Below are 21,487 nucleotides of genomic sequence, written 5' to 3'. Positions count from 1 at the left end.
TCAGCAAGACAGTGCAAAACCACATGCTGCAGACATTATAAAGTTTTGACTATGGAAGAAGATACAGATAGCATTTTGTATCGATACTCTAAATAATAGTTCTTCTAAATTTGATGTTGTAGAAAGTATTGGTTTGGAGCTTGGATGTACTGTAGGTAGATTTCCATTAAGCAGCTCTACATCTTTAAATACTTATCTCAAACTGTGTCCAGTTGTTTAGTGATCTTTAATAGAGTATCCTATATAGTTATGTTATGTTTATTGTTACGTAGGAAGAGGAGGGATGGACGTAAGTGCAGAATATTATTATATATATTTATTAAACAAACAAGATAAATAAAAACAGTAAACAAAACGCGGTATCGCAAAAAAACGTACAAAAAACAAGGCTAGGATAATATTAAACTTAAACAAAGACTAAGAAACAAAGACTAAGAAACAAAAACCAACCTGACACATACACAGCAAGGTAGCACACAAAATACAAAACTGGCATACAGGAGACAAGGGTACAAAAGACTCAACCAGAAACACTCATTCAAAGGGCTATTTATACACAAGGAGGGTGAGAACCAGTAATAAGGGGGCGGGGTTACAAACAAGACAGAAGGTGACAACACTAATGGCTAGGGCAGGGCTAGGGCAGAGCTAGGGCGGAGACAGGGACCAAAACACAACAGTAGCACATGGCTGGGGACACAGGACAGGAGCACAGAAAACTAAGAGGGGAAAAAAACAAGACAGACATGGGCTAAGGTGTGACATTTATCTTACATTGTGTATATTTAATCTGGTTAGATGTGGCTTCACACCTCAATTTATTGAGCGGAATAAAGAACTTTACTACGTCCCGTCATCCTCAGCTATGTGGGCAGAGTCTCCCTTTACTTCACATTAACTGGTTTGTAGAATGTTGTCAGTTGAAAGAGTTGCTTTTCCCGGTGTTGTGCCGAACTCTACCTCTCAGCCAGAATTTGACTACCTTTGGTGAGAGTTCACGTCCCGTTGCAGAATGAGTGTAACAAATTTCCCTTCTGATTCCTTTTATTTCTGTTAATAAACAAGCGTTAATCTACAGTTACAGTAGATACAGAAATTACCAGCGTAATCTGTTGTACCCTTACTGCTGCATGATGCACCATCACGCCAACGGGAGTCTGATTTTGGCTCAACTTGCTGTAATTGGTCTGAAAGTCATCATCTACACCAAGTTTCAAATTACTATGCAAGTGATATTTTTCTCACATTTTCCTAAATGGTCAATGCAAATGACAGTCAGTGTAATTTCTAAGTCATAACCCGTTAAGTATAAATCCAACAGTATAAATATAAATAAAAAATAAAAAAATAGAAGTAAAAATCCAAACTCAACAAACCTTCCAATGATAACAGTTTTTTTTTTTTTGGTTTCATAAAAAACTCAAAATGCTTAAATTTCACATTATTAAGCAGGCCACTGGTTTTAAGCAATATGGGAAAGACAAAAGAACTCTGTCCAAAAAAGTCACAAGTTTTTGATGGTTTTGATTGAAATAGCTTTTGATTTTGGTAAATGTGACCTCCTAATGCTGCAAATTCAACAAATGACCATTTTCAGTTCTTTACAACCTATAAAATATTTTAAAACTCTGTTGTGCGTAATAATTTGGATCAGTGCATTTTGAGTTTTTATATATAAAAATACTGTTATTATTGGGAGGTTTGTTCAATAAAATTAGATTTATACTTAAAGGGTCATGACTTTGAAATTATGAAATTATACTGACCGTCATTTGCATTGACCATTTAGGAAAATCTGAGAAAAATATAATTTGCATAATAATTTGGAACATGGTGTGGAATTATCTAGAAAAGTGACCATGGTTTAGTAGATCTAGACTGAAAAATGCTTGTCTTTTGGTCCCTATTGTGATCTGCAGCCCTTTCACACCTGCTACTTTGTTTCTGACATGACTGAGAAGTCCAAGTGTAAAAGCACCCTAATATAAAAGTCTATTTATTTTGTAGAGCTACAGAGCTTCCACCACAAACTTTAAATGAACTTGGGCAATGCCCACCACCCTGAAGAATGTTCGTGATCTTCTCTATAAAAAGCTGAAGCAGTGTAAATGCCAGTTTGCAGTTCACCCAGGGAAATCCACTTGAACTTGGGTCTGCCCCTCTGGCTGCAGCTCCTCTGCTGAGTGTGAGGAACGCCCGCAGGCTGTGTGGACGAGACTGCTGGCCCTGTGCTTTACATGGAGGAGGTTTGGAGGGTCTGGAGCGGCCTGCCCTGGTTCCCAGGATCTTACCCTCTCTAACCCGGCATTGAAGGGCCTGGATCCAGCCCCTGCGGGCCACCAGATATGCCTGCTATGTGCTGAGTGCTGCGGCGGAAAACCCTGTGCCAAACCACGCACCACTGCAGCCAGAGAACGGGGGACAGAGGAACCCCCAGAAGAAGAGCCTGCCCTCCTCCTTCCACTCACTACATTAAAACTCACTCTAATGCTTTATGTGCAGTCTGTTGTTGTTCTTTTTACCCTATAAATAATATAATAAATACACATAAGACACAGCAGTGTAATGAACATGTTTTAATGAAGATCCATATGCGTAACTTGCGCGCAGTGTTAATGGTTTGCAGCTAAAGCTGTGCTTATGTGCTCATTGCAGTGCATTGTGGATTGTTTCTTTCCCCATAGGACAAGGTTCGTAAAGTCATGAAAAACCTGGAAAAGTCATGGAATATGAAAATAGCAATTTCCAGGCCTGGATAAGTTTTGGGAAAAAAAATCCCAAAAAGTTTTGAAAAAGACAAATATATTTTGAGCTAACAAATACATCAGCGCAGAGTTAATTTAGTAATATATCCCTACACAATGGAGCTCTCAGCATCTGGCACACATTTTATATATCTTATTAAAGATTGTGTCAGATTCATTTTAGGCCGACTATAATCAATTTCGATTAGTTTTAGTTGATTTTTGGTTTTGTTGTCCATGTCTGCACTGTTTTGAAAATTGTATGGTCATGAAAATTTGCCTTGAAGGCATGGAAAAGTCATGGAAAAAATCATTGGAATTTAGAGGTTAGACAAATTAACGGAGAGCAGTCAGTAGTTTTGACAACCTTCAAACATCACAATAATACAAAAGCACTAGTAACATTACTTCCACACTGGCAACCGCATGAAGTGCCACAACAACCATGTTGTAACACTATAGCAACCATCTAGTATGCCTTAAAAATCTATGCAACACCATAGCATGCATTTAACAACCATCTCGCAATCACTTAACAACACCATTGCAACTTCCTGTAAAACCATAACAACCACGTGGCAAAACTATAGTAACCACATAGCAACCATCTAGCAATCACATAACAACACCATAGCAACCACCTGGTATGCCATAAGAAAAACTTAACACAACAATAGCAAGCACTCAACAACCACATAGAAATCACTTAACAACATCATAGCAACTTCCTTAAATCCTATGACAGCCACCTAGCAAATCACTTGATAACACCATTCCCAAATCCTGTAATACCAAAACAACCACATAGCAACACTATAGTAACCACTTAGCAACCACCTATCATCCATTTAGTAACATCACTACAACCACCTTAAATACATTGGCAACCACTTAGCATCATCATTTAGCAACACCATAAAAACACCTAGGATACCATAACAACCACTTAGCAACTTTGTAGCAACCACTTAGCAATCACCTAGCCACCATTTAACATCTCCATTACAGCCACCTCAAACTCAGGGGCAACCACCTAGCATCCATTTACCAATAACAATACAAACACCTCAAATACAATGCCAACCATTAAGCAACACCATAATAACCACCTGAGATACCATAGTAACCACTTAGCAACCAACTTGCAATCAGTTAACAACACATAGCAATTTCCTGTAATATTATAAGAACCACACAATACCATAGTAACACCTAGCATTCATTTAGCAACACCACTACAACCACCTTAAATACACTGTATATGAAGTATATGAACAGGTGTCCCATTACTTTAGTCCATATGTTTGGACAGGCTTGGTGGGCTCTGGAACCCTCAGTAGACATTGCTGTATGTTTTATAACCGTGGAGGTGGAGGCAGCATGGTATTTAGAGCTGTTTTTGATAAAAATCAATCAAAATCAGTTCAGTATATTAACTGATGGCAGTATGCTAACTGTGGTGTTTTAGTCAGGGGTCTGATGGTGATTTGGTGATGTTATCTGTTGCAGCGAGGCACCGCCGTGTTGCTGGAGCATTTAGCCGGGAGCCTGGCAAGCGCCATCACCGTGAGCACTCAGCTGGACATCGCACCCCAGCACCACCTCTCCATGATGGGCCGTAACGGCAGCAACATCAAGCACATCATGCAGCGCACTGGCGCCCAGGTCCACTTCCCCGACCCAAACTGCCCCCAGAAAAAATCCACCGTCTACATCCAGGGCTCCATCGACTCGGTCTGCCTCGCACGCCAGTACCTCATGGTAAAGAGCTTATTTATTTATCTCCTTATCTCTTTATCTCTCTCTCTCTTTCTCTCTTTATCATTTCAACAGTCCTAATTGGAAGCAATTAGCTTAACCTGGGAGGTGGATATGTGTATTTTAACTACCTTGTTTTGTTTGTTTTTAATAGGGTTTTTGGACAAATATACATTTATACATGGCAGGTATTTAAAATGTAGTACATAGTACACTTTTTTGACTCCTCAACAAAGCAAATAAAGAGCAGCTGATGCATATACGTAACAAAAAAAAATACCCACAAAAAAATACCCACCTACATTCTTTTACATTTACTAAATTAGCCATTTATTGACAATATTTCCTAGCAGAGCCAACTGAGCCACTAGATCAGTTAAAGAAACACCATTTCGGTCTGCTGGTTGAGAACCTCAGACATGATTAACTAGCAGACCTTGTCTAAGGAAGGGATCTGTACCTACTGTCTGTGGCAAGTCAGCAGAGGAAGCTGTAAAAACTCAGTTAATAAGTTTTGTGCATTTAGCACAAGCTAACACTAACGTGAGGTAAACACTCAGCACATACGTGGTGTTGCTAGCAACAGCTTATTTGCATAAAAGTGACAGTGCCCTTCAACAGCTCATTCTGAGAGCTGGTGAGATCTTTTTATGTGAGACTGATTTTGAGAACATTCATCTTCTGGATTTGAGTGTTATATATCATACACCTGGGGTTTGCCACAGATTAAACATGCTCCAGAAAAAAACACAACAACTCCACATGAGTTCTTCGCACCAAAATCTTTACTGGCACAGTGTAAAAGCGGCCCATAAGACTTTGCATATTCAGATGGGACTAAACTAAATGAGGATGTACAGTAATAATGACTTTTTACCGCCTTCCCAGATAAAACTAATCCAGTGATGGTAGTAGGTGTGAGACAATATATTGTTATTGTTTGTGGTGTCAAATCTTCATATTATTGAAACCTAGACGAAACCTAGACTCAATAAGACTCGCCCCCCAATTGGACTTACTAAAGTTACTGCTTAATTTTTTCAAGTGATGACACTAAGTCTTGTAAAGAATCATAGAGAATTGTCTTGTTATATATCGAGTATCTTTAATATGGGCAACATATCGTGATAATAACCTAAATTACCACATGTATCTGCTGGCCTGCACTGCACTGTTTGGTGATGTAAGGTTTGGATGGAGCTGCTCGGCCATGGAAACCCATTCAATGAATCTCTCTACACTCTACTGTTGTTGAGCTAATCTGAAGCTACATGACGTTTGGAGGTCTGTAGTGATGGTTCCTCTGTGCACTATACTCCTCAGCATCTGCCAAATTTCACGACTGGACTTGTTGCACAGGTGCTGCATTCTATCACGATACCACAGTGGAATTTACTGAGCTCCTGAGAGTGACCCCATTTTATACACCTGTGAACATGGAACATAAGTTTAATGATTTGAACTGGTGAACGAATACATTTGGCACTGTTGTTTATCATATTGTGAGATGCCCTGTAATTCACAGCCGTAGGCAATAGGGTTTTAAATCTCAAAGTACAAGCATAAACACACAACAGAAGACCCTCGTTTGGGAACACACAAGTGGAGACTGTCCCCCTGCGTTCTGCTGGAAAACAGAGTAATTACACTGCAGAGATGTTTGGCCTCTCCACAGCTATGCAGATCCGCGAGAGAGACGAGAGACAGGCCACTCACAGCCAAGCAGACTGACCACCGCACCGCAGGGCCAGGAGCGGGTTCATACACACAGCACAATTTAAACCCAGTCAGCCAGCAGCCCAGAATAATTCACTCTCACGTCTCCATTTAGATCCATTTAGGAGGTTTTCTAGTGAAATGATGAATGTCTGAGACTCATCACCAGCTAAAACTGGAATGTCTGAATGAGACCTCCAGCTATTACAGTTTTCACTGTGTGCTGTGAGCATCCTGACCAGTGACAGTTTCAGACCACAGTTCCTATGGATGATCTGATGAATCAACAAATGCTTATGGTTAACCTTTTAAGGCCTGCAGGACTGTATGTGGGCCTATTCTTTATCAGCCAGTGGGTAATTTATAGCAGCGGGTTTTAACCTGTGGACTGTGGACAAAAAAATATGTGTTCTTTTTTCAGTCTAAAAAGTCTTAATCATTCCAATATATACAAATATATATACAAATTTAAATGTGTCAATCACTAAAAAAAATTTAATCAGATTATTCACAACAGTATTCTGTGATTAACTGTGATTAATCACACTTGTTCTACTTAAGATGCAAGTTTTTATAGTGGATATTTTAATGTAAAAAAAAGAATGGATGTAAGAAATGTAAAATGCAATTATATTTATATTTATATTAGTGTTGTCAATTAAAATACTAGTATATACTTATAAGTTTGAGGGGAGATAAAGCCAACGTGGGGCGCTGGAATAAAGAAAGCAAGATAAATTGGATAGAGGAAACTTTTTCAGCTTGGTAGTAACAATTTCTGAATTAGAGCTTAATTAGCAGAGTATTTTTCAGATGTTTTTGATTGACATTCCTTAAAGTATTTTTTTTTACTTAGGTGAGTAGTTCTTGACATAATATGGATTAAAACAATACAAACTCTTTACAACTTTACAACTGATGCTCTCAAACACATTAAGAGGCAAGAAATTCTAGTAATTAACTCTTGTCGAGTTCAGCACAGCTGTTAACTGAAAGCCTGAATTCCAGGTGAGTCTACCTCATAAAGCTGACTGAGAAAATCCAGCAGAGATGTGCAAAACTGTTCATCTAAACAAGAGGAGCTACTTTGAATAATCTTTTGTTTGTTTAACACTTTTTTGTTTACTAATTCATTGTATGTTTTGCTTCATAGTTTGAATGACTTTAGTATTAATTTACAATGCAGAACATTTAAAATAATAAAAAACAGAATTTAAGTTGTATTTAAACTTTTTACTGGTACTGTACATGTTTTGTATAAGGTTTTAATCCTCTTATTTATGGCATTTACTGAAACTCAAGTTTTTACTGAATAGAAAGTTCTAAAATAGAAACCGTGTCAATATTGTGTCAGTATATAAAAATGCTGGATTAAATATATATGGCCAAAATTTGGCAAAGAAATAATAAGAAAAAGACAAAATAAAAATGAAAAAATAAAATAGTCCAGATAACAATATCCTGCCATGAGGAGAGATTTGGAGATGTTTAAATGATGTTGGAATGAGTATGGTATCTTGTGCTGCTCAGATAAGAAGCCTTTCACTATGATTTTTGCAGGAGCCTAAAAGTCCTGCACAGTACTGCATATCGTGATATCACATCATTATTGCCCAGATTGTGGAAATTACCCACCCGTGTAATTCTGAACAGAGGGGGTGTAGAGAGGGTGAAGGCGGGGAGCAGCATGGAGCTGCTGCTGTTATTCTTTACAACATGAGAGCGAGCGGACGGATCACAGTACAATATTGCAGCTCTGCTGCTTTAGGACTTCAGCCAAGTAGACCTTGAAGCAGTTAAAGAGCGTCAGTGACTGATTTAAACCTTTGCTGAAAGCAGCGCTTTTACCACAACCTTACACATCTCCCTTTTTTCTCCGTGTGTCTTTGTGTGTGTGTTTGTGTGTGTGTGTGGTACAGGGCTGTCTGCCGCTGGTGCTGATGTTCGATATTAAAGAGGACGTGGCAGTAGACCCACAGTGCGTCACGTCTCTCATGGAGCAGCTGGACGTGTTCATCAGCGTCAAACCCAAACCCAAGCAGCCTAGCAAGGTACACAATCACTTTCTTACTCAACTTTATACATTTTAGGCAGCAAGTGAACTCTCAGTTCTTCAAGGTGATAGTGAAAGCAAAAACAATGGACTAGTGTAAGAATCTGAGATAGGCCTGTCATTTTTTTGTACAATATATTGTTCCAGAAACAATTGCGATGAACAAATGCCGGTTAGCAAAGACACTAATCCAGCAAACTACCTATCGTGCCACCTGCTACATTAATCCGTGTTTAATTTTCCCTCAAACTAATGCACACTATCACCGTGCTGAAGACTCTCAGGCACTCTTTCTCTCTCTCACTTGTGCTCTCTTTCTCTTTTTGTCTCTCACTCATTCTGTTTCTCTCTGTCTGTCTCTCACTCACGCTCTCTCCTTTTCTTTGTCTCTCTCTTACTTGTGCTCTCTCTCTCTCTGTTTTTCTATTCCTCATGTGCTCCCTCTTTGTCCCTCTCTCTTTCTCTCACTCGCTCAGTCTCTCTCTCGCTCTCTCTCTCTCTCTCTGTCTCTTTCTTTCACGTGTGCTCTCTTTTTCAGTTCAGTTCAGTTTGCTTTATGGACATGACAAAATTACATTTGTATTGTCAAAGCATTTCAGACAAACAGTACAGATGGGTACAACACCATACAAATATGTAACTGTGTATATATACACACATATACACACATATATACACATACTTATATGTACAAATATGCAACCTATTGGAAAAAAGTAAATGTAATAAAAAAGAAAGAAATAAAAAACGAATCATACTAAAATATGCTTATGATTGGAAAAATAAATTAAGTGTACAATAGTGATAAATAAATTGCAATCTCTCAAAAGTGTTTCTCTCTTTCACTCATGCTCACTAATGAAGGATTAGAGGGTGACCAACACATCTGTGCAGCAACAGATTCAGAACTTCTGTCTCTGACTTTACTACTTTATCTACAAGGTGTTTAAGCTGTAGGTAGCAGTGTATAATAGAGTGGAGAACCGTGAGTGATTAAACACTGTTTAAAAACTCCAGCAGCACTGCTGCATCTGATTCACTCACTGTACCAGCTCAACACACACTAACACCTCATACACCACCACCATGTTAATCAGTGTTAATCACTGCAGTGCTGATAATAGATGACCCACTATCCAAATAATAATATCAATAATAATAGCTGCTCTGTGGTGGTTTTCTCTTTTGTAGGGTTCTGAGTATTGAAGAACATATTGAAAAAAAGGATAATAATATAGTATACAGGACTACAGTCTGTAATTATTATAGAACTACAAAGTCTTCTATATGATCAGTGGAGCTGATGAGATGAACAAGGAGACAGGCGATCATAATGTTGACCAATGCACGGTCGGTGTATATCGTCCAAAAAATCTTAGATTATCGTCACAGGTCTACATGTAGGTCAGCCCTGTTTTCCCCCACGTCCTTAAGTTCAATAATTGCTGTACAAAGCAGTACCAACCAGCTCCAGCTTATAAATCAAATCTCTGAAGGTGCCTGAGGTCTTGGCCGCTGCTCAGGGGTGTCAGACGACTGTAACAAATGCACTGTACGGTAAACGTGAGATTTGTGTGCGGTTTATGGTAGAGGATATGTGAACTGGAAAAGCGTTCACAGTATTAATTTTCATGTCCTTGCTCACGGTCAAAGGGGGAACCAGATCTCATGTTTGTAGCTAAACGGCACCACTGCAATCTATCAGACAGAGCATAAATCTCCATTTCTTCATTTCAGCAACTGATCTGGTGACAGCCCAGTTTGAATTGCCCTTTACATTTACTCAGGGTCCTTTACATTTAAAACAATATGTTGGAAATGCTATTCTATGCTGAATGCTCGTGCTTCATGTCAGTACTTCACGGTGCTCCAGGGCACAGCTATGAGAATTTCCTCTGCCACATTCATTATTTTTATTAGTGAAGTTCATGAACTTCAATTTATAAATGGCTAACAGCAGCTGTTATTTATATTACCTCCAAAAAATATAGTGTTTGGTATGTTACAGACTGACATGCCTATAAGAGAAGTCATTGGATATTAGTATGCAAGGGCACAACTAGTTTTGTAGTTAAGACAGCTAGAGCCGAGTCAGGACCAATTTAGAAACCAGATTAAGATTTAAAAATAAAAATTCAAATTCCATTCATTTTTATTCTAAAATGTAAAATTTGCCCTCAAACAGCTCATTGCTAAGGTTAGCTAGCTCGTCACTAATGGTAGTTCCCTTCTTGGTAGCATTAATATTTTATTTAGATAATCTCTAAGGTTAGCTAACTCATCGCTAAGGTTAGCTAGCTTGTCACTGATGGTAGTTCCCTCCTTGGTGACATTAGTATTTTATCTAGCTCACCGCTAAGGTTAGCTAGCTCATTACTAAGGTTAGCTAGCTCATTGCTAAGGATAGCTAGCTCGTCACTAATGGTAGTTCTCTCCCTGGTAGCATTAATATTTTAGCTAGCTCATTGCTAAGGTTAGCTAGCTTGTCACTAATGGTAGTTCCCTCCTTGGTAGCATTAGTATTTTATCTAGCTCATCTCTAAGGTTAGCTAGCTCATTACTAAGGTAAGCTAGCTCATCACTAATGTCAGCTAGCTCATCACTAAGGTTAGCTAGCTCCTCACTAATGGTAGTTCTCTCCCTGGTAGCATTAGTATTTTATCTAGCTCATAGCTAAGGTTAGATAGCTCATTACTAAGGTTAGCTAGCTTATCACTAATGGTAGTTTTCATCGCTAATGGTAGTTCTCTCCCTGGTAGCATTAGTATTTTAGCTAGCTCATTGCTATGGTTAGCTAGTTCATTGCTAAAGTTAGTTATCTCGTCACTAATGGTAGTTCTCTCCCCAGTAGCATTAATATTTTAGCTAGCTCATTGCTAAGGGTAGCTAGCTCGTCACTAATGGTAGTTATTTTCACCAGTATTAGTATTTTTTCTAGTATTTTAACTAGCTTAGTGTGTAACATTAGTGTGTAATTTAGCTCGTTGTTAAGGTTAGCTAGCTCGTCAGTAGCTTTAGTACTGTCCCAGGTAACATTAGTGTTTTAGCTAGCTTGTCCCTAAGATTAGCTAGTTTGTCGCTAACTTTAGTTCTCTCTCCGGTAACATTAGTATTTTAGTTAGTTCATTGCTACAGTAAGCAAACTCATTGCTAAGGTTAGCTAGCTCGTTGCTAACTTTAGTTCTCTCCCCGATAACATTAGTAAACGAAAGCGGGAGTAGCTTGTTTTTGTGCAGATTTTTTATATATATAAATATATATAAATGTGTTCCCCCCCATTTCTTTTGTTTTTGCCCTGTGATTCCTATGTTTAATATTTACTATTAATCAGTGTTCAGCAGAAGGATATAATAACTCAACTAACACCACTAGAAAACACCACTAGATTGCCTGATCAGAACTGACTGTGTTGTAAATCCTTTTCTCTTTTGTTCCTGCAGTCTGTGATCGTGAAGAGCGTGGAGAGGAATGCTCTGAACATGTATGAAGCCCGGCGGTATCTCCTGGGTTTGGACAGCAGCGGGGTGTTCATCTCCACTTCCTCTAGCAGTAGCAGCAGCAGCAGCAGCAGCCCACCAGCCGCCCCCACCCCACTCAGCTGCGCTGTGGGGCTCGATATCCTCACTTCAGCTGGCCTGGGCCTTACCAGCTTAGGTAAGGAAAACACAGGAATATGCTTAAAAGCATTTACAGTATTTATTCACTTACACACATCAGCGAAGATATACAGCTCTGGAAAAAATTAAGAGACCACTTCCGTTTCTGAATCAGTTTCTCTAATTTTGTTTTTTTATAGGTATATGGTTGATTAAAATGAACAGTGTTGTTTTATTCTTTAAACTACAGACAACATTTCTCCCAAATTCCAAATAAAATATTGTCATTTAGAGCATTTATTTGCTCAGTTTTTATGCATCTTGGCATGTTCTCCTCCACCAGTCCTACACACTGCTTTTGGATAACTTTATGCCTTTACTCCTGGTGTAAAAAATCAAGCAGTTCAGCTTGGTTTATGGCTTGTGATCATCCATCTTCCTCTTGATTTTATTCCATTTTATTCAGTTTGGTAAAATCAAAGAAACTCATCATGTTTAAGTGATCTCTTATTTTTTTTCCAGAGCTGTATGTTGCCTCTCATTGCAGGGCTTCAAATTGGCATTTTTTAACAGGATAATACCCACCCACACACATCAGTAGTTTTCTGGGAATGTTTTAACCAAATTACAACAGGTCACAGGCAGGTGTGCAGGATTTACAGGTCCAGGTGCAACATCTGTGGGTAAATGTGCATCAATAAACGTATCCTTACCTTCACATGTAATCATTACGTCATAACACTTACACAATTCATTACAGCAACAAACAGAAAATACAGTTGTAGTGTGTTAAACTAACTACATACCTATTGTAGAGTCTTATTATTTAATTATAAAAAATAGCTTATCATTTCTAAATTTCAGTATCCACCAGCATTTAAACCAATGCATTTAATGCCCGTGTTGTGCAGCCCTGGTGTTTACCAATATTCAACTTTTTTGACATATTTTAAATTGATTAAATATGTAACAGCGAAGTATGTACTGGAAGGTGACTCTTCTCAACTGCTTTTGTTTTGAAGTATTTACATGTTTTTGCAATGTCATACTGTGTGGTTAATGGCTCTGATGTCAACCTGTCCTGCAGGTCTTCTGGGGCCAACAGCCGCCTCCTTAAGCGCTCCATCAACCCCCAACTCCCTGCTCAATGCTCTCAACAGCTCCATCAGTCCCCTGCACGCTCCCTCCTCCGGGACCCCCAGCCCTACACTATGGTCAAACTCACTGGCCAGTCCAACCAGCACTCCAGGTCAGAGGGATATACACACACAAACACACACCATTTAATAGGACTAGACCTGTCAATTAATGGAAGAAACTGATAAATTCAATCAGACCTGGTCTAAAAGACTAGTTTATAAAATACTTACTTTTTTTAATTTCTTTTTTTCTCTCTTTAAAGTGTATGGGCTCTATTGCACACCTGCAGGGCAAGGTGCGTTGTGATGCTCATTGCTATTTTACACCCCGTCTACAGTCTATTTTCACGCCTTGTGCCCACGCCGTTAAAACAGAGTCAGAGTTTAGAAATAAATCTACACTGATGGGTGTGGTGGTCTGGAAGTGAGTTGTGTTCAGGTAAATTTCTGGCACAGGTGCCTTTATACAAGTGCGCCACTGACTGAAATGAACCTAGACAACAGTCAATAGTCAAAGTCCATTCCTATAGGTGCGACCAGCACTCGTACATCCCAGCTCGTTAAACACACACACACACAGACGCACTGCAGAGCACAAACCCGACTTTTAACTCAACAATAAACAGAATAAAGAATAAAATACAATTTATGTTCCCTTAAATGAGCTTTTGGTGTAACTTCACAGCGTGAACTTGCAGGTCAGTATCCTCTGCTGAGACGCACAAAAGCACCTTACTGTTAAGATACGAATGCGCCAAAGTCAGAGCTCACCTGCAACTTAAAGGGAATGGCAAGTGACACACAATTAGTTACGTCCAAAACACACATTAATTAAGAGAATTAGTACATGCCTTTTTGTGCATTTTGAGTCCTCACAATACCAAAGACACTCCAACACACCCTAAATCCAGCTGCATGAAATGCAGTTGACCAGTGTGCCATAGATCACTAAAATAGGGCCCATTGTCTATATGTTTTTTAAAGGTGTTATAGTCAGAAGCTTGGATGTTAAATTATGTATGGAACATTTTCCTCAGTATTGTATTTAATTTGTTATAAGAATTGTATCATTATAATGTTTAACAGTATTGAGACAATGAATTACATTATTGACTTATTCGTTCAAAATATGGATCTCAATCATTTTTGATGTTGCCAATGTTGTCATTTTTGGAAATATCTGATTTTACATAGAACTGAATTAATTTATTCTAATGGTGGATTCACAGTGTGGGCCTACAGTATGTTTTTATACCAGTATTTGAAAGATGAGCTCACTAATTTTTGCCTTTTTGTTGCAGGATTTTCATCAGCGCTGATGATCCATCCTGCCACCCAGGCCACACTGACCAACATCCTGCTGTCTGGGGTCCAGAGTTACACCCACAACACACCCTCTCCTCCCCCAGGCCTGGCCCCCATCGACCCACAGGTCAATGGGGTCCCGGACTGCAGCAAGGCCGTGTCCACTCTCAACGGCAAGGTGACTCACAGCACTGTACATTATCAAGAGTTAGAACACGAGTTTTAAATGTTAATGTAATCAGAATTTCTCATGAATATACACTACTGGTCAAACATTTTAGAACACCTCAAATTATTATCTTCAGCACGGAAACAGACTCCTGAAAACTGGAGAACTGGGGGGAGTTGCAGTAAGGGAGTCATTGTTAAGATGGTAAAATAAGAAATGGAGGCTTGCCTGCTCCATGCAGCGCTGCCTGTGCACTACTGAAAAAACGTTTGACTGGTAGTGTACATATGGCAGTTCCACTGAGTAGAAGTGTGTGAGTGGGTCTGTAATCCTGTGTCTGTACATGTGTGTGTGTATGTGTGTGTGTGCAGCACCCCAGCTCCATGTACAGCAGAATGTCTACTGCCTCTTTGGCTGAGAAGGTCCTAAATGCAGCTCATGGTGATTCTGTCCAGGAGGCCAGCGCCCACCGTCCATCTGAGCCCCTGTCCAGCAAGTCCAGCCAAGACCAAGGTACTTTCTTTCAGAATTGGAAAGATTGATTGGCTGTTTATTGGAATCAGACTATATAATATATTTGATTTATATGTAATTTAGCTTATCCTGTAAGACTATCAGATCATATTTGGGAGTTAAGGATTACAGCAGCTCTGTGCGAGGTTCATTATAGAAACGACTTAATCAGAAGAAGCTGCAGTCCCTTGTTCAGTCTCTAGTTTGAACTATGGAGATGGTGTATGTCCATAGACACTGATTAACAGCCAATGTTTTACTTGTCACTCTGTGTGCAGGCTCGGTACGTTTTAGCTTGACTTGGCTCAGCTGAGCTCCGTCTGCATGATGTTTATTTATTTATTAAATTTACATATTTTTTAAATGTGTAGCACTCACGGGTCTCATAAAGGAAATAGAATATTCAGCATTTGCCCTTTAAATAACACTAACCAGATTTCCCTCTCAAGAGTGCATCTTACAGCCTATACAGTGAGTTGCTATAGCAGCAACAAAAGAGTGCAACGAAAATGCGGACCACAATTAATCACCACCAACAGAAAAAACTAAAGTACATTTCATCTTGAGAGACACATCTTGAGGCACATTACAGAAGACATGCATGGCAGTGCATTACCAAGTTTGTCTGGTTATGTGGTGATATTAAAGCTCCGACCGTGATTAGTATTGGTGATCAACCCATCTTTACTTCTTTCTGTTTTCTCCTAAACTGAAGCAAATAACCTGCTATTTACTTTTCTACTGGTTTGAAACAATCATCAACCACGTTATGCAGTTGAGGGGTTGTTTTTTGCTGTTATTCAGTGTAATTAAGCTGTTTTTTTATATTAGAAATAAGAATCCCCCCTAAAGACAGGCTGGTTATTGGTACTGCAGTGATGAATGTTCTCGAATAACAGCAGTAGAGCCTCAGAAGCTCCCACTGTGCTCCTGGTTAGTGAACTGTGTTAATGTCTCTGTGGTATTCCTGAAGTATCTGCAGTTCGGTTGGTTCATGCCCTTGGAGGAGCTCAGGGCCGGCTGATTGGCAATAACCCCCTGACCTTCTTCAGAGTGAACATGGACTTTATTGACTTTGGCCAGTTCATTCCTGGATTAATACATACATGGTTCCAAATGGTTAAACCATTCCTCCTGCATTGCTGGGAAAAAGTGGGCCAAGCATTTCCGTCCTCCTCCATTGTACGCATTAGGACTTGTTTGAATTGGCTGGACTTCCATAAGTCAGGAGATGGTTTTTAGTTCCACACTAAGTGCAGAAGGCAATTAAATTGGTGTGTTTTTTTTTTTCCTCTCGTGAGCAGTGAAGCCATAATGAAAGCAGTCGACCCAGATTCCAACATGCCAAAAGTGGCCAAGCTATATAATGTTTAACCAAAGATGTATAACTTTTGGCCCATGGAAAGGGTAATGTACATTTATATGTATGTGTGTGTGTGTGTGTGTGTGCGTGTGTGTGTGTGCACCAGGCTCCGATACGTTTGTGGAGGTGGGGATGCCGCGTAGCCCCTCTCACTCGGGGAACAGCAGTGAACTGAAACAGATGCTGGCCTCCTGCAAAACGGCCTCAGGCAAGAGGCAGGCTGTGGAGTTACTGCAGGGCACCAAAAACTCCCATCTACAGTAAGTACACACGCACCTAACACTAAAACACTACAACTTTTATCATAAAACTATTTTTTTTACTGAAAGTAAGTAAAAACCTTTACAAAATAGATTAGATTGGTGTACATGTAGTACAAAAATATTTATATTTTGCATTATTTGCACATGAAGGATTGAAACATGCTGTAGAGGACTAAAACAATACCCCAAATGCTATGCCCCTGTCACTAGCATTGTAGGCCTGTTGGAAGCAGCCGCTAAAAGCGCTGTATTTCAGAATACTGGGAGTGAGTGTAAGTGGGCTTTTCTTTAAAAGTTCATCCTCAACATCATGTTTTAATACACCTCAAGTCTATTTAACACTTTTTTTTTTTCAACTTTTAACACCACTAACCGGATACCCCTCAAGATATCAGCCCATACAGTGAGTAGCTACAGCAGCAGTAACCACGCAAAACCAACCAAAAAACGGAAAGAAAGTGCAGACCACATTTAATCACCACCAACAGAACAGCAGCAACAGTCAAAAAGCTTTTCAGTGAAATTTAAGCAACTCTTTCTGGGTGTATTTTCACTTTGACTTCACAGCTGGAGTTCACAACTTGGAGTTCTACAGTGTAATAAAAGTTATTGATTCCAAAAACTAAAGTACATTTCATATTGAGAGACACATCTTTAATGGAGTTGTGCTCTTCAACAAGTTTTTTTTTACTCAATATCATGTTTCATTACACCCCAAATCAATTTCACACCGGATTTCTAATTTACTTCCCATGAAATCAGGCATTTAAATTGATTTAAGGGCCCTATCGTACACCCCGCGCAAGGTGCTTTGCAATGCTTTTTAGTATCTTACACCCCGTCAACAATCTGTTTTCACTCTTTGCACCATCAAAATTGCATCTGAGTTTAGGAATAAATTTACACAGATGGATGTGGTGGTCTGGAAGGTGGTCTGTTCAGGTAAATTTTTGGTGTGTTTCTATCTTGCCGACGGGAAATACAGGTGCAACACTGACTGATTAAAACCCTGACAGCAGTCAACAGTCAGCTGCCCAATTCTATCTTAACCATGCAGACACGCAATGCTATACACTCTCACTCCTTGAACACACACACACATTGAAGACTATATTACAGCTATACAGGGACATATACAGAATTATATAAAAAAAAAACAGAGTATGTTTATACTTTAGATTCTTCTAGGTACCTCATTTATCTTTGAGGACAGATCTGCACACTCTTGGTATTTTAATCTCAGTGTCTTCATGAGGGAGAGGCACCTGGAAAGTTTTCTCAGCGTCTTGAAAGAGTTCCTGGAGGTGCTGAACTTGTGAGCCTGTGTGTGTCTGTGCGTACACACATACACACACACACACACACACACACACAAGAACAAATAAATGATAAAAAGTGTGTGTTTGTGTGTGTGCGTGTGTGTTTGTGTAGTGAGTTAGTGGTGAGGTGATGTGGAAAAGCACTAATAGGCGAGCAGCTGAGGAAATGACATCATCCTCTGGGTGTCCTCGCAGGTCACAGCGCTCTCTCTCTCTCTCTCTGAGAGATCTGAAAGGCTGACGAATAATTGTTGTTTCCTGGCTGAGGGAGGAAACGGCTGTAACAGGCTGAACTGCTGGGTCTCGAGGGAATTCTGTTCTGTTAGACCAGGTTCAGTGACTGCTGGACTGCTGGACTTCTTTCCATCTGATTCTGTAGGGGACGGTCCTGAGACTGTGAGAACTTACAGTACCAGTCATAATTTGGACACACCTTCTCATTCAGTGTTTTTATTTTTTTATTTTTTGTTTTTCATACATTATAAATGAATAATGAAGTTATCCATTAAGAACCACAGAATGAATCATGTAGAAACTTAAAAGTGTTAATCAAACCAAAATAGTCTGTGAAGCATTTAGATGCTCTTATCTGGGGTGCTGTTAACTTATGGTAACTCTAAAGAACTTATCCTGTGCAACAGAGAAAACTCTTGCTCTTCCTTTCCTGGGGTGGTCCCGATGAGAGCCAGTTGCATCATAACATTTTTTTCTTTTGTCTTTGCGACTGCACTTAAGGAGACTTTCAAACTTCGTTTTAACTCCTTTACATTTGTTCTTTACTTAAGTAGTTCTTGCCATAATCTGGATTAGAACATTACTCAAATAGGGCTATTCACTGTATACCTGTAACTCTACCTCTTCACTACTTTACAACTGATGCTCTCAAACACATTAAGAGACAAGAAATTCAAGTAATTAACTCTTGATAAGTTCAGCACAGCTGTTAACTGAAAGCCTGAATTCCAGGTGACTCTACCTCATAAAGCTGACTGAGAAAATCCAGTCAAGATGTGTAAAGTTGCCATCTAAGAAAAAGGTGCTTTTGGACTGTAAAATATAAAACATATTCTGGTTTAACACTTTTTTTTTTAGTAAATAATTCCATAAGTTTTTCTTCATAGTTTGGATGACTTTAGTATTAAACTACAATACAGAAGATTTTAAAATAATGAAAAAACACTGAATATATATAAGGTTTGACTGGTACTGTAAGTAAAAGTAATATGTTAATGATGTAGTTTTGGAGTCAGAGATTAAAATGAGGTTAACACATGTTGAACCTTTAGATTTTTTTAGGTTTTCAGTGTTTACATCATGCATTAACACATGATTTATGTCTGGATAGTATCTGGACTGGATCCTGTTTATACTTCATACGTCATTAAATTGTAAACACCAGGTTATCATCATAATTGTCCTGATGTATGCATCTTTTTTGTTAGTTCTGCCATTTCTCATTTTCTGCAAATAAATGCTCTAAATGACAATATTTTTATTTGGAATTTGGGAGAAATGTTGTCTGTAGTTTATAGAATAAAACAACAATGTTCATTTTACTCAAACATAAACCTATAAACAGCAAAACCAGAGAAACTGATTCAGAAACTGAAGTGGTCTCTTATTTTTTTCCAGGGCTGTATGTAGTACATTAAATACTCTTAAATAATCAAATACCAGGAATTATGGATTTGTTGGTGTCAGTTTCACAGAATTTCACAAGCAGTTCTTTGCTACATGTTTAACCTATTAATTTGATTATAGTGCCTCCATGGGGAGTAATGAAGCAGTAACTTTAGTAAGTCAGTTTGGGGGGACGAGTTTTGGGAGTTTAGAGCGACTGTGCTTCAATAAAAATATACATATTTTACGCCACATTTTGATAATGTGTTGCAAACAAAAACATTATGATAACATTTTACCTTACTTTACATCTCTTAAATTTTTTATTTGGTAGATTATCCCACACTGTAGAAAGTTTATTGTAAATTTTACAGTAAGTTAACAACACAATTATAGTAATTCACTGTGGAAAAAGATTACAACATATTACTGTATAAAAAGTATAGTAGTTTACTGTAAACAAATTATGTAAATAAAGGGTGCCAGTGGCCAAAAGGAAAGATGTAACTTTCATTTTAAATTTCTAACCATCTTTAGACAGCCTGTAGCTTTTTAGTTAAGTTTCTTTCTACCTTTTTAATTTATTTATTAATTTTTTCCTTGTAATTGAATTTTTATTTACCTTTTTATTTTATTTCTAATGTTTACGTTCTTTATAAACTTAGTATTATTTTTATTTTTGTTACTTTTATGATTCTAATTATTTACCTCTATTTGACTGCTTTATAATTTAGCCTGTCCACTTGTCATTTTATTTTACATTATTTTATTTCTTCTCAATTAAGTCATAATTGTGTGTGTATTTTTTATAATGCCTTTGCTATTTAATTGCCAAAAAGTTTATGTTTTTGTGAGGTTCCTTATTTTAGCTTAACCTGATTAAGTTCTTAATTTTTTATTATTTTTATTTTTTAATCCCTTTAAGTTGTAAATTCTCGGCTGTATTGAAAAGGAGCGTTACCCTCTATACATTCCCGAGTGACTATAAAGGTTTATTGGTTGAATTACTTATTTTGTTCTCTCTATTTCTCTTGATTCTCTCTCTTTCTCTCTCTCTCTCTAGTTCAGATTGTTTACTCTCAGACTCTGAATCCAGTGCGTCTGACAGTCCTGTAGCGGATAAGCGAGCGCCGGGCAGTGAGAGAGCAGCAGAGCGAGCCGCCCAGCAGAACTCAGAGAGAATCCGCCTCCCTCCACCGTCCACCTTCCCCAACATGCAGGTACCACTTCTCTAGTCAAGTCAAATAGTTTTACTATCAGTACTGCATATGAACAGAACATACAGAGGATTGAAATTAAGTTCCTCTACTTCCCAAAATTACAGCAAAAAAAATATAAAGCAATAATAGACTAAAGTACAAGCAAAATAAAATTATAAATAATAAAAGAATGAGAGACAGTAAATTTACAATACAACAAGATTACAGATATAAACATTCGTGAGACAAGACACAAAACAATAGTGAGAGTGCAATATAAGAGTGTAACAGTTTCCGAATTTTTCGCACTATAAGCTGCACTTTAAAATACTTATTATGTACCCCGGGTAGCACAGCTGGAGCAGCATTAGCATTAGCTGCTAACCGGGCTAAGCGCTACCTCTCGTGCCATTCAGAGGTGAGTATGTTGGACTGTATCGTGCGTGTTTACCGTGTTAAAGCAAGCTACGAACCACTAGCTAATATCACATGTGCTTACCAAAACACTCAGGGTTCCTCAGTGTAGTGCTGTCGGCCGGCTAGCGCTAGCAATAACCTGCTAATGATAATACTGCTGCACCCAGCCTTAGTGGAAATCTGGAAATCTAAGCTTATTAAAAAAATAAAAAAACAGAAGTGCTTTACTCACCAAAATAAACAGATCTCAGGTGAGAAATCTGTGTAAATTCACATCCAGCGCCTCGTTTGACTTTAAAATATTATAGAGAAA

General features: G+C 38.6%; 1 protein-coding gene across 2 annotated transcripts in view; it reads left to right on the top strand.

The window, feature by feature from the left end:
• Positions 1 to 21,487, top strand: part of LOC103032919 (protein bicaudal C homolog 1) — a 170,151-nt gene that overhangs the window by 135,163 nt on the left and 13,501 nt on the right. Inside the window, exons 8-16 of one of the 2 annotated variants that reach the window (XM_022669360.2) lie at positions 4,254 to 4,505; positions 8,138 to 8,269; positions 11,712 to 11,925; positions 12,955 to 13,116; positions 13,270 to 13,302; positions 14,308 to 14,489; positions 14,852 to 14,993; positions 16,463 to 16,616; positions 20,622 to 20,778. In XM_022669360.2, coding sequence (XP_022525081.2) covers positions 4,254 to 4,505; positions 8,138 to 8,269; positions 11,712 to 11,925; positions 12,955 to 13,116; positions 13,270 to 13,302; positions 14,308 to 14,489; positions 14,852 to 14,993; positions 16,463 to 16,616; positions 20,622 to 20,778 — 1,428 coding nt within the window. The remainder of the gene's footprint in view (positions 1 to 4,253; positions 4,506 to 8,137; positions 8,270 to 11,711; positions 11,926 to 12,954; positions 13,117 to 13,269; positions 13,303 to 14,307; positions 14,490 to 14,851; positions 14,994 to 16,462; positions 16,617 to 20,621; positions 20,779 to 21,487) is intronic. The other variant, XM_022669361.2, reaches the window with a different exon arrangement.

This window comes from Astyanax mexicanus, chromosome 15, assembly GCF_023375975.1.
Source record: "Astyanax mexicanus isolate ESR-SI-001 chromosome 15, AstMex3_surface, whole genome shotgun sequence".
Taxonomy (NCBI): Eukaryota; Metazoa; Chordata; class Actinopteri; order Characiformes; family Acestrorhamphidae; genus Astyanax; species Astyanax mexicanus.
The sequence above is the reverse complement of the archived record's forward strand: the minus strand, read 5'-3'. Positions and strand labels throughout refer to the sequence as shown.